The following is a 16,211-nucleotide window of genomic DNA, read 5'->3' on the forward strand; positions in this document are numbered from 1 at the left end:
GCCTCATACTGATGAACCTCACAAAATTGCCTCAAAGCATCCTCCTTCAGAACCCTCCTTTGTTTTAATGACAGGAAAGAGTTCACTATGGGTACTCTTTTCAAAACCCTTTTATCTTTTCCTCTCCTGCCTCCATCTGTTGTTGTTTGTTTTACACAGTACAGGCCTTCTGAGGAAGTCACATCGGAGCGTGTGTCTTGAACAAGGGGCTCATTTATAGTTTCAGCACAGTACAGATGGACATTTTTTCAGAGCTCTGCCCCCGTAAGCTTTCTGTTGCATCCCATCATAGAGAAGATCTTCCCTGATACTACTTCACCCTTTTTTCTGATGCCAGAACTTCAGCTGTTTGGGAGAAAGGGAGATCTCTTGTGCCCACTCACAGTTATTATACACATAGTTCTTATGTAATAAGAAAATAAGCTCAGTTTGATGGTGGATGTAGAAGTATGAGTCTTCATAAAAGTACAAAACTCAAACATCATCCATTCAGAACTAAACAATTAATGCTGGCAAAAAAAGAGAAACTTCACGAGTAGTTTGTCTCTAACAATTTTTGACTCCTAGTTGGTACATGAGTATTAAAATGCAACTTTTTAATCACACCTCAGGAATAGCATCTAAAATGCAAGCCCCTTAGTGATTAAGTAACCAAATGTAGACACTGACACCACAGATTTGCTCTAGAAGCATTTTAATTTACAAACAGCAATTCCGATTGACTTTATACCATAAAAAAAGCAATTTACAAGCAAGAAACAAATTCATCAGAACAAAATAAAGCAGCACGGAAATATTCATGTCACAAATCTAAAACCAAAGTGAATACAAGAGTAAAATATCATTTGAATAAATATTTTAAAGTTCATGCTATAAAATAATTCTTAATGGCAAAGTTACTAGATGTTACAGCATCAGCTTAGCTAGCTTCATTTACTTCACGTGGCAATGAAGTGCGAGGTGTGAGGTTCCCGGTTTATATTGCAAGATAATGACACCAAGTCAAGTCATTCAAACTGTTCAATTATTTATCATCAAAAACAACCATACAAATAAAAGTTTTTTAAAAATACAATTTTTCAGTCAGAAACAAATACTGTTAAAATCGTGCAAGAGCTCTACCTCTACCCAGACCTATAACCAGAGGCTCGCAGTCCGAGTCCAAAGGCTGAATCCCTGTGGGAATGAGAGTCAGCAGTTCTGGATCTGCCATGGCAGGAGTGAGCTACAGGAGTGAGAGGCAAACCTGCTCAGTCAGAGATACGTGGCTTCACATCCCCTGAAGAAATACAGGAACACATGTCCCAGGCTTACTTGTTTGTTTAGCTTTTTTTTTTTTTTAATGTAAACTTGCGTAACTTAAGTTAATGCTGTCACAGGGATGTGCAAGTACTATTAAATCTACAATATTAAATACAACTATTCTGGCACTTGTTAAAATACATGTAAAATGCACAGAGATTATAAACTTTGAACATTTTGAATGACTTTACTAAACTTCCAATTCAATCACTGAGTATTATGAAATTTACAATTCATGAAATAAAGAGATTCATATAAAGAATTTACATAATTCCCCAAATACTTTCAAATATAAAATTTAATAAATAACCCTGACCAGTCAAAAAGCACCATTCAAGGGTAAAATTCCCTTGGAAAATAGATTAGGTGTTGCATATTTGAGTCCCTTTCAATGGTTTCATGTGAAACCTGTTTAGAAAAATGACAATAAAAGAATCACAGTAAACTAATACAAAAATTTAAATAATATATATATTTAAAGGTAAAGCTCATTCAATATTTTCCCAGCCCTTGATTTTATTCCTATTGTTCTTCCCATAATTCAACCTAAACATATTAAGAGGCCTCATTGCTTTGTCTAAAAGTAAACCAAAAGCTTCAGCATAAACCACGAATTTATGCTGGGGAAGACTGCATTAAAACTCTCAATTTAGGCCTACAGTCTACCCTGCTGACAGTGAACTGACAGTATCCTTTATGCTACGGAAAGATTTCACACCAAGAAAGCAGAGCCAATCTTGAGGCCTTAGTGACCAAAATGAACTTTTCATATACTGTAAGTATTTACAAAGCTATTTTCTAAATGTATTTACAAGCTTAAAAGAAATAATATGGAAGATAATAAGAAAGAAAATTAAAATAACAGTTTAAAACCACAGACATTAGCAAAGGTATAAAATCCTTTATTTTCACAGTTTGTCAAAATAGGTTAAGCATCTAGAAGAAAGGACACTGTCACTGCTTTCACATTTGTCTAGAATTAAAAAGGTAGATTAAGAAGAGACTCAATTATGAACCAGCCTATATAATTTCACCATTTATTTTGCTGTCAAATATTTCTTCACATATTTTATTGACTTCTGCATTTATTGTAAATGAAATGTGTAACAGCTCTGTGCTGAGAACTGGACAGACACGAGACACTGTACAGTGTTTCCACGGTTGCTAAAGTATCCCAGCTCGCTGGGCTGGTGACATGAATTCATCAGGTCACGCCTGGTGTCTGTGACAGTGTTGATCCTGGCACCCCGTTGAGTGACAAGGCACAATGGAATTGCTGCTGCCAGGGGTGCTGTTGGTGTTCAGCAGAGCCCGGGGGGCCGGGCAGAGCTGGGCTATGGCTTGGGAATCAGGAACGCTGCCCCCGGGGAGGGAACGGGCACAGGCAGGGCAAGCAGGACCTGCATGTTGCTGGATCATGGGCTTGTACAGAAACGACTCATTTCCTGCCCCTTAACAGTCCCCTTACAATGGTTTGAACCTGAACCTGTACAATCAACGTGATGGTTTTTTGTTTGCTTTCGTCTGAGACAATTTTGGATAAGTCACTCTTTGGTAAACTCAAACCATTTTAATACATTTACAAATACAAAGAACTAGATTTAAATAATGTTAAGATTGTGACACAGAGAAATTCAAGAAATATAAAATTTGTACCCATATCCTGCTATTCTCAACTCATTCTTCCAGGGAAAAAGTCACACCAAAGGCACCACAGCACAGGTTCAAGATAAAGGGTTAGGAATAACTGTACATTTCTTGGATTTTGCATGTCTCAAACTTAATTTATCAAAACTTACTTTTTTTTTTTTTTTTTTTTTTTTGCATTTAATTGCTTAAAACATACACTTAGGGAAAAAACTATATCAGAAACAGCAACATGTTTTTAGGTGGGTAAACATACAGACTACCTGCCCTAGACACAGACTATCCCTTCCCTTACTGGAAACAAAAGTTCTGTTGTTGCTTCAAGGAGAGAAACATCTCCCCACCCTCTGCCTCTTTATTTAGGCAGTTTTGGGACAAAGAGGCAAATGATGTACCCAATTTAACCGAAACTGCTCCAAAGGAGCAGGTGGGGGTTATACTGTAAATCCATGTTTTATGAAATTAATTCTTATTGCAGACTGTCACAATATTAAGAACTAGTGTATTTAATAAAGCTACTGCACAAATATGCCCCAACTTCACAGGGGCCAAAAAGCTGTACAACATAGCAAACCTACCTTTTTGCTTTCCTGTAATTTAGAAAAGCTTTTATTTTCTAAATTTCAGGAGTTAAACAGCATGTTCACAGACGTATTTTCAATATCAGCTAAACAAACATAAGACCCAATAATACAAAACCTGTATTTTAAAGAATTATGTGATTAATTTAACGATTAATTCTGTTCATCAGGTAGAATTCAGGTAGAATGTTACACAGTAGTGTTTGCCAGTCCATGCTTTTGAGGTCTCTTAAGCTATTGATTTTTTTGTGGTATGTTTTTTTGGGTTTGTTGTTGTTGTTTGTTTATTATTGGCTTTGGGGTTTTTTTAGGGGGTGGTTTGTGTAGGGTGGGGGCTTTTGTTTGTTTATTGTTAGGGAATTTTTTTTTTTTTTTGCTTAACTGTTACTATTATGTTTCACATTTTATATATTATACTGACCTAAATGATGAAGTTAGCACCATTTTAAAAACATATATTTGGTGAAACAAAAAGATTTAGAGTATTTTTAAAGTTGTTGGTAGCTCCTTTATGCAGAAAACAACCACTGAAAATAGGAGAGAAGCCATAGCAACTCTGTAATACTCACACATGAAATAACAGACATATTGCTCAATATTCCCATAGAGTATTTGTTTTTTTATACAAAAAAAAGTACAAATTCCAAGTGCTGGCATATCACTTGGAGCTTTAAGTAGGAAGTCAACGTGCACCTGAAAACGGTTCTCTGTGAAGAGACCTATTAAAATACTGCTTGGAAATACTGTGGTTGAAACTACATCTCTCTCTGGTTTTAACCAACCAGGAAGAGTGATGAAGTTAAATTTAATTACCTGGTATGGTTCTACAGTACGAAATGAAGGTAGATTCTGAGGCCAGCCAAAACACATTTAAAACCACAATGCTACTTTTAAGTTTGCTAATATTTTTTTTTATATATATATATATATATATAGATATATCTATCTCTATATATATAAAAAGGTCAGCACCACAGGTTGTCCAGCTTGCATTCTAGACAACTAACAAAACCCCTCAACAGTTTAACCATAATTTAATAGATTTATGGCATTTGGTTTACATATGTTATAAAGCAAAGCTATTAAAACAAGGTAATTCACTTTGCTCACTTTTGCACACAAAGTAATAGTTTAATAAAATGAAAACCAAACAACATTCATTTAAAACCAAAACCATCCTCCCAAAGTCCAAAGTCCTAAACCCTAAGCAGAGAGGAGTCCTAGCAGTTGAAAGACTGGTATATGGTATCAGCCTTGACATACTTTTACATTCACCTCAACCAGAATAGGAAAAGTGAAAACATTTTATATATATAAAGCAAATTTATATATATAAACAGACTCACTACCAAAACCAGTTAGTAAGAACAGATTTCATTGTGACACAAGAAGAATCAAAGCTATGATATTCTCTCTCCCCACTGCTGTGTAACTCATTACCAGCAAGAGGATTTCAGAAAATAAGGGAACTTACAGCTTCTTGGAGCATCCAGCAGAGCTGCCAATCTTATTCTAATATCTTTCTCCGCTGGAGTTTGTGTCTCGCCAGATCAATCAATAGGGACACTTCAGCAGACTCTTCCTATCTTTTCCCCAGCACAGTCTTTATGTTCTGAGCATCTCCAAAAGTAAAAAACAAACCCCAAACAACTCAGCCTCCTTCAAAAACAAAGAATACTTGTGTAGTCCTCTCCAGAAACCATTTCTAACTGATTTCCAGAAGGTCAGGAAAATTAAAAGGCTGTTACACTTGTACTGAAGATTACTAAAAGAATAAAATACTTTAAAAATACACTAGTAGTGTGCTTGTCTTGTGTTGCACTTAAAATGTAGTATTTTAATCAGATGTGTTAGACATTGCATGAATTTCCATACTAGAATCCATGGCTTCAGAAGCTGAAGCATCATTATCTACTTTCTGTTCCACAAATGCTTCTGTTCTGTCTGGAGACTCGACCCTGTTTCTCACTTCTGTTACCCCAGGGTGATTTTTTCGCAAGTGCTGGTTTAGTGTACCCTGGAAAGGAAAGCATTTGCCACAGATCTCACAGCGAAAGGGTTTGTCATCTGTGTGACCACGAATATGATACTCAAGTTGGTCCTTACGGGTGTATTTCTTTCCACAAAACTTGCACACAAAAGGAGTTATTCCCATGTGCAATCGCATGTGTCGATCAAGGCTCCCTTTCTGGTTGAAAGACTTCCCACAGTAAATACAAATTAGCCTTTCATTGTATGGATACCAGTGACCTCTTGCATTTCTTTCCTGTGGACTATTTTCATATCCTGGATTACTCACCATGGATTCACTGTCAGCACCTTGCACCAAGCCCTGGACATCACTGTGCAAGTGACCTGTAGGTACTCGTTTCTGGCGTGCACGACCCCCTCTGAAACAGCTCAGCATTGACCTTGAAGGACTTGTATTGCTCAGGCTCCCAAAGGTTTCTGACACACCTGTAGCCTGGGATGAGGCATGGGTAAATGAATAAACATGTTGTAAGACAGACCCATAGGAACCAACATTTACTGCCACCACCTGCTCTCCGTCCACCATTTCAGTGTGATATCCATCATCCCCGAGGGAAGAGCTGTCGGAGCAGCTTGGCCTGTCAGACTTCTCCATTTTAACTTTCACCTCTGCAATCTGACTTTCCCTTACTATCAGGTCTCCTTGCTCATGATCACCTTCAATCTGAATCTCATATTCAGAGATACTCCCACTGCTCCCTCGGTCTGAATGCCCTTCTTCTTGCAGACGACTCCGCAGAGTTTTGCCCGGAGTAGTTTCCATCCTCAGATCGCTGCCTGCTGTTGGCTGTCGCACCTGAGAGCAATAGGGAGGAGAGATCTCAATAGGGTTGGCAAAGTAGCTGCTGTCTTTAACGCCATTGCGATTCTCTGAATTCTCTTCAGCACCAACAGTGACAGAATCAACATCGCCAACAGTGATCTTTGAATGGATACTCTCCAGGATCTGCGTGCACTTGTCAATGACGCACTGCATCTGCAGGAAGCTGGCTGCAGTCAGAAAGCTGACAACGTCCTTCAGCTGCAAAGACATCCTTCCAGTGTAACAGAAAGAAAGCAACTGTTCAAAAACATTGGGATTTTTAATTACTGATATGGATAAGCCACTCATGGTGCTCAATGCTGAATGGTCACGGAAATATGGAGAGCTGGCAGCTAACACAGCCTTGTGGGCGCGGAACGGTTGCCCCTGGATGTGCACAATTATGTCACAGAGCTTCCCTTGCAAGCGGAGTTCGTTTAGCTGGCTCAGAACAGTGTTGCTGTACTCTGGCACATCAAACTGAATGAAACTGCTGCTGTCCATTTCTACTGATGTAAAGAGTAATCTGAAAGAAAAATACAAAGATTTACAACTGAGAATGAATATGGAGTCTTCCATTTAAAAAATGCTTGCAAATGTTTAAGTTACATCACCTCACCGATCTGTTAAAGGTGCAATACAACAAAACAGTAAGCATAGATACTTGATATAATAAAGAAAGTAGAGTCTTAATCCATGCATTTCTTGCATTTCTATAATGTGAATTATTCCTCTGTGACACAATGGAATTGCACAGAATACATGACAGGCTCCCTGGGACAGTCTGTGTCCTCAAAGAAACTTTATAATTCCACTCCCTGGCAAGAGCTGTAGAATGATACCTCCACCCTTCCAAAAGAATACCAGTTTTATAGCCATTAAGCAAGGTTAACACTTTAGAACCCTGAGTAGGTGTACAAGCCAGACACTACAGTGATACTTGCAAGGAACTACATTGTTAAATTGCCCAAGAATTATTGTTGGAAGGTACTTCATGAAGTTTGAAAAACCTGCCAAAGAAACGCCACAGGCATGTGTGTGTGTGTGTGTGTGTGTGTGTGTGCACTTGAAAGAAAAGTGTTTGAGCCACCCATGGACTTTCAATTTTAAAAAAAATTTTCTTTTGTGATTTAATTATTTTTTTTAATAAACCACAATGTGAGCTTTGAAGCTCATCTCATGTAACAGTGATTTCCTACCTAGAATGATTTGACATTTAAATTCTAACCTAAATTAAAAGCCATGGGTACTCAACCACCAGGAAAGGACATTCCAAGAGGCTTTAAAGAAACGTACAGAATTCCAAACAAGAGCTAAAGAAAAGCACTTTTCACAGAGTACTATTGTAGAAAGCACACACACTTGTCACCCTGAGAGTGTCTATCCACAGCACCTCTTACATTTCCAAGACACTAATCAAGTGCCCAAGAATCTTCAGACTTTTATTGCTATTCTTGTTCTTATTAATGCAGAAGTATAAACACACAATATTGCCACCATACCTGCTTTTCCAATTGAACAAAGAGATCTCAACATCATCCATTGACTTCAGATGCAGGAAGCATGTCCAATGTATCACAATATACTAGTGGATTTTTTTTTCTATTATGCTACATGCTGTAATGGGACATATGAACAATTTAAATCAAATTATGAAAATTCAGGTATTCTAAAAACAAAATCAACAGGTAGAAATACGATAAACCTGAAAGGAAGAAGTGGAGCTCTGTCAGCTGACTTTCACTTAAAACTAACATTCGTAATTTTCACAAATGGAACTTCTTTTCAGCAAACACAAGAGAGCCAGCTTCCTGACTGGACACTATCTCCAGGTAATGAATACCTATTTAGAAAACTGGAAAAAACTCTCACAGAGCATTCAAAATCAAGTTATCGGAATCACTAAACATGTTCTCTAAGTTATCAGTGTCATTGATGAAAATGGGTAAGCCAGCCTTCACTTGAGCTTTTACAGTTGTGATGTAAAAGAAGAGGGAAAGACATTTTTCCCACCTGTTATATCTGAGGTGGGAAATAAGGACTGCAAGATGTTTACCAGAAGTGATGTGATCACAGTGATCCATTCAGAGATGGCTTGGGCAGGACAGTTCTTTTATTCAGCACACAGAGCTATAAAACGATTCAGAGTTGCAAGCTGATTTAAGTCAGAAATCAAACAGTACAACACACAACCAACCCCAGTCCAACAGTGAGGCAGTTACATGGCAAGATTAACCTTGTTATTCTGAGCATCCCTGCATGCTGTGCAGAGAACCACTATCCCAGACCCATAGGGAAGACAGGAGTCCCAGCAGCTGGATGCGTGTTTGTCACCTTCACTTGTGTCTGACAGGGCAGCAGGCTTCTTACAAACCCAACAGAGCTCACCACCTTCAATTTGTGGGGCTTATTAGCTACACACAGATGCAACACCAGCCACTCCTGATTAATCATTCATGATTCTCCATGCTAAGTGGAGGAAGAACTTTTGCTGACCTGAAGTGACATGAATTGACAAATCACCTGGGTTGAGGACTGTGTACAAACTAAAAGACCAGTCCCCAGCAGCAATAATTTGTCATTCCTGTCTAGGATGTACAGAAAGTTTGCCTCATACAGATAGTGGGCTTCTTCCTTGTCCCATACTTCTGTAAGGGCTACTGCTTAGCAAAATCAAGAACAACTTACTCCTAGAGAAAATATTAAAATACAAATTGTCACCACTAGCACTGGTCCAGACAGAAGGAATGAACTAAGGATAGGCACCTGAGTAGAAAAAAGATGCACATTTCATGCCTTATCATGGAGAAAAAAAAAATGTCCTTTTGATCATGGCATCTTGGCATCTCTAAACGACTTCACAGTCCTGGGACACAGCCACACATTGAAAATGGACTGTAAACACATACCAGAGAAAGTGTGAGAACCAGGAGGGAAGGACACCAAGGAGAAATGGAACCAGGGTGATACCTGCACATTATCACTCTGTTAGAACATTCCCTTAACTCCATATGCATATACATATCTAAGTAATTCCTTGTTCTCAGAGTTGTTTAATCTTTCTTTTGGGAAACAAAGCAGCTTATTTTGCTAAAGATGCTAGGAGTAAACAGCACGAATGCTGGCAGTGAGTGCAGAGGATGACGGAGTTAATGGTCTGTAAGTCTGGCTGCCAGGGCAGCAGAAAAGCAGTAAAAACCAGCAACAGGGATCAAGGGAACATATAGTGTTGCTTTGAAAGCAACCAAACAGGTCCAGTACACAAGAATGAGCCCAAAAGCAGTGGACGACAAGGTTCTATATCCACCTGCTTTTAAAAAACAAAGTGAACAAGCGACAGCACGCACTTGTGACTACTTTTCCACCTCACTTTATTCCTTCACATGCTTCCTGTGACCTTGAAAACATCTGGGGTAGAAAGCTGGGGTCAAATGACAAGAATTTTGAACTGCAACAGCACTTGACAGAAGGGAACCCTACTTCTGCTTCCAGCCACAACCTTATATCTCCAGGTGGAGATTCTGGAACTGATCAGGTTGCTGACAGACACCCCATTCAGGAACAGGCAGGAACAGCACTGAGGCTGCAGTAGTTTTGCCAGGATTAGTATCAGGGCACCCCACCTTCCTTCCATCAATGAGGGAAAGCAAGACCTGGGGAAAAACCTGGGTGTTACACACATCAGAGAAACAGGCACCGCTAGCCATGTTTTACTGGTGAATAATGGCCAGAAGAGGAATGATCTTATTCACAGAGATCCCGAATGTCACTAGCTAGAAAATAAAAGTAATCTATAGATTATATTCCCATACACAAGAAGGTTTTATTTTATTTGTATACAGGATCAAGTTAAAAGCTCCATAATAAAATTCTAGTAACGTTAACCAAAATAATGTTCAGCAGGTACTGTACCATAATAATGCTCAATCATTCATCAGTGCTGGCAGGCCAGTAGCTCTTACAAGCCGATGTGATTTATGGCTGAAACATTTCTGAAACAGTCCTGGAAGATCACTACAGTTTGAAAAGACTAATAAGAACGCCCCCAATTTTTTAACAGCTTCCTTCAAGCTGAAACTTCTCCCTAATCTCTTTTCTTCAGGGGTGAGGCATGTAGCATTAAACTGAAGCAGAAAGGCACTGTAAAGCACAAATTAACTTTGGATGTACCCACTGTGTGCTCTAAAGAAAAAAATTATCTCTGCAGTTAACCAGACAGTCATAATGAAACTTACACACATAATAATTCTTTACAGAATTAGCACAGGTGAAGAAAAAAAAATTAATGCTCAGTCAGAAGTCTTGTTCAGCACCTTCCATAATATCTCGGCACATGCAGAGGGAACCTCTGTTTTTTAGGCTCAGGATAACATGTAGAACAGTAGTTCAGAATGATGACAATTTTATTTGCGATAAACAAACTCAAGCATTTGGGGGGTAGTGAGAATTAAGACAACTCACAGCAACATTAGATACTCTCACTGTTAAAAGTAATGCATTTTGTCTTGCTTGAGCTTTCACCCCTGCCTTGAGTTAGTGTAAAGTTCGGGCAAAGTCCTGTAGAATTTCAGTCCACCTCTGCACACCTATTCACAGACAGGTCCTCTCTTAAACCTTTCTGCAAAAGTAGATCAAAGTGTTTAAGGTTTTCCCAGCTATTATGTATCCAAGAAACTGGCTGAAAGCACAGGTCAGAACTGGACACCAGGTTCAATAAGTCCTAGCAGGGCTCTGTGTTGAGCCTCCTCTGTATTTCTGTAGATGATCCAGTTGCACTTAAAAGAATCATATAAATTCTCTTTGCATCTGCATTATCTTTATTCATCGGGGTTTTATACAGCAAATGTAGGCCACAGAATGAATTTACTAGTAGTGAATTGCTGCCCTACATCTTCAAACAAAAGTGTTCATTGAAGTAACCTGTGAACACCAGAGGGATAGACATTTAACATTTCTCATTAGATTTTGAAAGAAACTTTAAAAATTATGTTCTATGAAAGCTCTTATTTAATTTAAAAAAACCAAGAATAGATGGTGACAAATCACATTAGGTATTTAATTTTACTGACATCATATAGTAGCAGCAGAGAAGCATCATATAACTACAACACGAAGCTGCGTGTCTGCCAACATCGTATTAGTTTCTGCTTCTAAGTCTGCACCTGTTTAATTTCCTTCATTCACTGAAGCATGATTCACCATTCTCACAGACAGGTGAACGATACAAATTACACTTATTTTAACTCACACAAAGGTGTGAGAAAAGATTCCTTGCATTTTCTTAAGTTAGCTCAGCAACAAGGGATCTTTGGGAAAAAACCTCACATTAAAAACCATTACTGTTGTAGCATGGCAGAAAATAGAAATATGTAGAAAAGCTAGGAGGGTCATAATGAAAATTAAGACAAAAACAAAGCAAAGTGCTCCATGACACCAAGAATGCCTCTCCCAGACAAGAAGTGACAGGACAAGAGGAAACAGCCTCAAGCTGTGCCAGGGGAGGTTCAGGTTGGACATTAGGAGGAATTTCTTCATGGAAAGGGTTGTCAGGCATTGGAAGGGGCTGCCCAGGGAGGTTGTGGAGTCACCATCCCTAGAGGTGTTCAAGAAATGACTGGCCATGGCACTCAGTGCTCTGGGCTGGGTGACAAGGTGGTGATCGGTCACAGGTTGGACTTGATGATCTTGGGGGTCTTTTCCAACCTTAATGATTCCATGATACTCCCTCCATACATTACTGCTCAGAGTACAGAGAAAAAGCACGAAAATAAATAGATATTTATATAGAGCAGTGTACTTCCCCCTTGCATTTTGTAGGAGTCAGTATCTGCTACACCATCTGTGTGAGAACTCAAGACATCACTGCAAGTATGTATCATCATTCAAGAGAATTTTAACCTAGGAATGTAACCTATCAGCTGTGATCATGGAAGTTTTTAGGCAAAGATCATCATCACTCACTCCCTTCAGACTGCATTTGCATCAGTCTTCAGATTTACAGCAGCCACACTAATTAATTCTGGCTGTATCCAAGAAAAACTGCCATAAGGTATGTCACAGGCTACAGGGGGTCTCTAAGACACTCCTTAAATAGTTTTTAAAAATAGGGAAGAGACTGTTCATAGAATATTTTTACCAGTTTATACCTCTCATAGCAGTAAAGTATTAATTATCTTTTAAAAGTCAATGTACAGTGCCCTTGCACGGCTTTAAGCAGTGTGCCACACAGCACTACTGCTTCACTGCAAATCCAACCCCAAAGGAGGGTAGCTTCCCCACCTCTAGAAAACAGATTTTAATACTGCAGCCACTTAAAAAAAAAAAACAAAAAAACCCCACCAAAACCAAAAGAAGGTGAAAAAAACCCCCATAGTCTCCCAGCAACTGAGATAATTTTGAACTACAATAAACTTAAAATAATATAAGCAGCAAATACAATGCAAATATGTAGAACTGTTTTTTGCATCAATTCTTCACTTCTTCTGAAGTGCCCATCAGAATCAAAGAAGAAACAGACAGTTTGCCCAAATTATCTGTAGGAAAGCACACAACAAAGAGTACATGTGGAATATTACTCATTAGAAAACAGCTTTGAAAATCAGTTTGCTTCAGTTCTATTTTAGACTACAATACAGGATCTGATAGAGTAGTGAAGACTACAAAGCAATTAAAAACTTTGTTACTTTACCTCTTAAACATGCAGGAAATGCCCAGTTTCCTCAGAAACTGAAGCCAGTTTAGTGTGTTCTGCAGTACAGTTACTAGAAAGCTTATTTCTTGCACACTTGCATCAGTAAATATCAGAACACTCCAGTGAAAGTCATCATCCTCCCTGTGCAGCCAGAGAGGCCATGCTCTACCCTAAGTACTGAACACCTGCAGTGAAGCCACGAGCAAAGGTCCTGCCTGGTGGGTGAGCTCAGTGCTGCAGGACACAACGCCACCAGCTCTCCAGGGAGCAGCACAGTAACTCCTGACACTCGGTTCAGAACAGCTTTCCTAATTCAGACTTTTGTCTAACAAAAATTTAAAAGGATTTATTTTTACCTCACCAAGGTCCACAACACGATGAACAGAAAACCACTTCAAAGAGTGGATGATTTTAATATCAAAATACAACCGATTTATTTATATGTATGTACATATATGCACATGCACACATAGACACATTCCAATACCAGTAACACTACAAACCCATTCTCAGTGGTTAGCACGGTGCAGCAGGGAAATTGCTGAAATTGCATATTTAGCATTTTTATAGGAGGGAAAAAAAAAAAAGGGAGCCTCCTATTTGAACAAATATCCAAAGCAAGCAGATGTAAAACTGAAGTCCAAGGGCCACCTTCATCCCTTAGTTTCTAACTGTTTTCCTCACAACTGCTTGCCTGTGTGAAAGTGATTGAAAGAGTAAAAATGAAACAACCATCAATGCATAAAAAATGTTTCACTTAACAATTAGAAACCTCAGTAGAAATAATCTCTAAATTTTGGCTCTAGAAATTAAATTACTACAAAAGAAGTTACAAGTATGTATTTATTTCTGAATGCAAAAAAAAAGTCACTAGGAGGCAAACTGGAGACAAGCCAAGATCAAAAGGTCCTTTCCAACTCAAACTATTCTGTAAATCTATGATTCCAATATTGACGAAAGTATTCTGTCAGATAAATAAAACAAAGGGACACGTCGGTGATACGTACACTTCAAATCAGCAAGATCTTACAAGTAAAAATGATCAAAAACTTTTATGCACAAATTTCATAATATCCCCATTATGTAATGCTAAATAGTCACATCTGAATATCTGACAACTTTGAGACGTATGCTTTGAGAAGCCACTATAATTATAAAAAACCACCAGCTTATATTTTGAGACTCAGGATATATATATAGGCAGAACTTCCACAAGTGGGGAGTGAGAGGAGGGGCAGAGGGCTCTTGAACCTCCTGCTATCACAATATTATTTACTACCAAGGTAATACTTCATCACCATTGTGCATTTTAATCCATCCACTTTTCTATTTTTTTTTTTTAAGGCTTAGTCATTCTTCAGCAAATTATAACTTTTTGGCTTCAGTGTTTCTTTTAGGCAATGAAGTAACTATGTTCTCTAGATATCAGCAACATTTTTTGCAGTAGATTTACAGCAGCTGTGAAGAGCCATTTTCATGGTATTTTTCCAACCCGTTACTTGGGACAGACAGAACAGTTTGTGGCTGTCCCTAGACAGGTGATGAAGCACAGTCACATTCTGACACAGATGCTGAAGACTCTTTATTGACTGCAGTGCAGTTAATCCTATACCACCTGTTTTTCCCTTGGCGACCAGGCTCTCCTATGTCAATGTTTCTGAGACTGTTCTGGCGTGTTCCAAATTCACTCTCAAATATGATTTATTCTAGACCAAAACCAAATTTGCATGCCGTGCACATCTGCGGGGATTTGGAAAGACCTTTGCATTAAAGAGACTGGGTTTTCACTTAGGATTTCCACTTCCTCTGACGGAACAGTAGCGGCTGAAGGGTCCCAAATGTCCGGGCAATGAACACGTCCCCGAGGGGCCGGGGATGTGACGCCTCGCCCGAGGTAACAGCAGACCCGACACACGCGCGCCCGACCCGCTCTCTCCGCGGCAAAGCTGCACCGGAGACACCGGCTCGGGTGACGCGACAGCCCCCGGCGAAGCGCGGCCGGGCCAGAGCAGCCCCGGCGGAGCCGCTGCCGCCGCTCCGGGCGGCCGAGCCGAGCCCCGGCCCGCGGCCGCCGCTCCCGCGGGGCCTGTCAGGTGCCGGGACCCTCTCCCCGAGCACGACTCCGTCCCGCCCGGGAGCGCCGCGCCCGCCGCTCACCTGGGGCTGTCGGGGGCTCTCACATGGCGGGTCCCCGGCCGGCCCGGCCCGTTCCCACCGCCGCTTCCCGCCCGCTCCCGCAGCCACTCGCACCCGGAACTGATTCCGCTGGCGGCCGTTCCGCTTCCTGGTGCCGCCCCGGCAGCGGGCGGAGCCCCGGGGCCGTCCGGGAGCCCGCCCGCGGCGCTTCCCGGGGCCGGGCGGAGCCGCCTTCCCGGCGCGGCGCTCCAGGGAGGTAGAAGGGTTCGAGCTGTGGCTGAATCCGCGTGAACACGGGTAGAGCCGCTCCCAGAACTCCCACGGGGCAGCTCCAGAGGACAACACGCGCTCAGAACCCCACTGGGCCCTTAGAGAGGCAGCGAGGAAACTTTTGAGGGAGAACATCCCCCACCCCAGCTGTAAATTGCCACCTTTATTGAGCAAAGAATTAAGAAGTTCACCTGTGTTACACTGTCCCTGGAACTCACACGAATCGCTTCAGCATGCACGCACAGGGATTTTTGTTATCCTACACATACTTGTCGTTCAGGTAGTGCAACGACTCAGTGTTTTACCAGACAGTTGATGTACTACTTGATTAAAGTCAGAGTGACTGGTGCAGTAGGTCCTGCTGGGATATCCACCTGGTCTAACTTTGGACACCACATTCTGTCTTCTGAAGGTATGTCTTTCTCTCCCTATAAAACACAGAACACAGTCTTCAGAAATTAGGCATTGAATGCTGATCAGATAAAGCAGCAGCCTGGGGAGCATCCTGACGAGGGCACAAATAATAGAGCTAAAGAACACACACACAAATTGTATTTGTTCACTCACATAAAAGAAACTCGAAATTCTGAACAGGCAGAAAACTTTGGGCTTGTTCTTACATGCATTCAGTAAGTGTAACCAACAGCAAGAGAAAATTAATTTGCTTGTACCATAGTCCATTTGATTTTGCTGAAAACTGAGGAAGGAGCCTGGTATACAAATATTGCCTTCTCCAGGAATTAGCTGAACA

At 40.4% G+C, this 16,211-nt stretch overlaps 1 protein-coding gene across 4 annotated transcripts; it reads right to left on the bottom strand.

Annotated features, from left to right (window-relative positions):
• Positions 1-677: 677 nt before the first annotated feature.
• On the bottom strand, positions 678-15,326 carry ZBTB34 (zinc finger and BTB domain containing 34). Of its 4 annotated transcripts, XM_032708506.1 has the most exons (4): positions 15,212-15,243; positions 14,554-14,794; positions 7,866-7,980; positions 678-6,889 (listed from the first exon to the last, which is right to left on the bottom strand). In XM_032708506.1, the coding sequence occupies exons 3-4, from the start codon at positions 7,904-7,906 to the stop codon at positions 5,368-5,370; spliced, it is 1,563 nt and encodes a 520-aa protein (XP_032564397.1). In that variant the 5' UTR covers positions 7,907-7,980; positions 14,554-14,794; positions 15,212-15,243; the 3' UTR covers positions 678-5,367. The 4 variants fall into 4 exon arrangements, with proteins under 4 accessions (XP_032564397.1, XP_032564395.1, XP_032564396.1 ...); XM_032708504.1 differs by lacking the exon at positions 14,554-14,794 and having other exon boundaries at positions 15,212-15,326; XM_032708505.1 differs by lacking the exon at positions 14,554-14,794 and having other exon boundaries at positions 7,866-8,493; positions 15,212-15,303.
• Positions 15,327-16,211: the final 885 nt, after the last annotated feature.

This window comes from Chiroxiphia lanceolata, chromosome 21 (assembly GCF_009829145.1).
Source record: "Chiroxiphia lanceolata isolate bChiLan1 chromosome 21, bChiLan1.pri, whole genome shotgun sequence".
NCBI classification, from domain to species: Eukaryota; Metazoa; Chordata; class Aves; order Passeriformes; family Pipridae; genus Chiroxiphia; species Chiroxiphia lanceolata.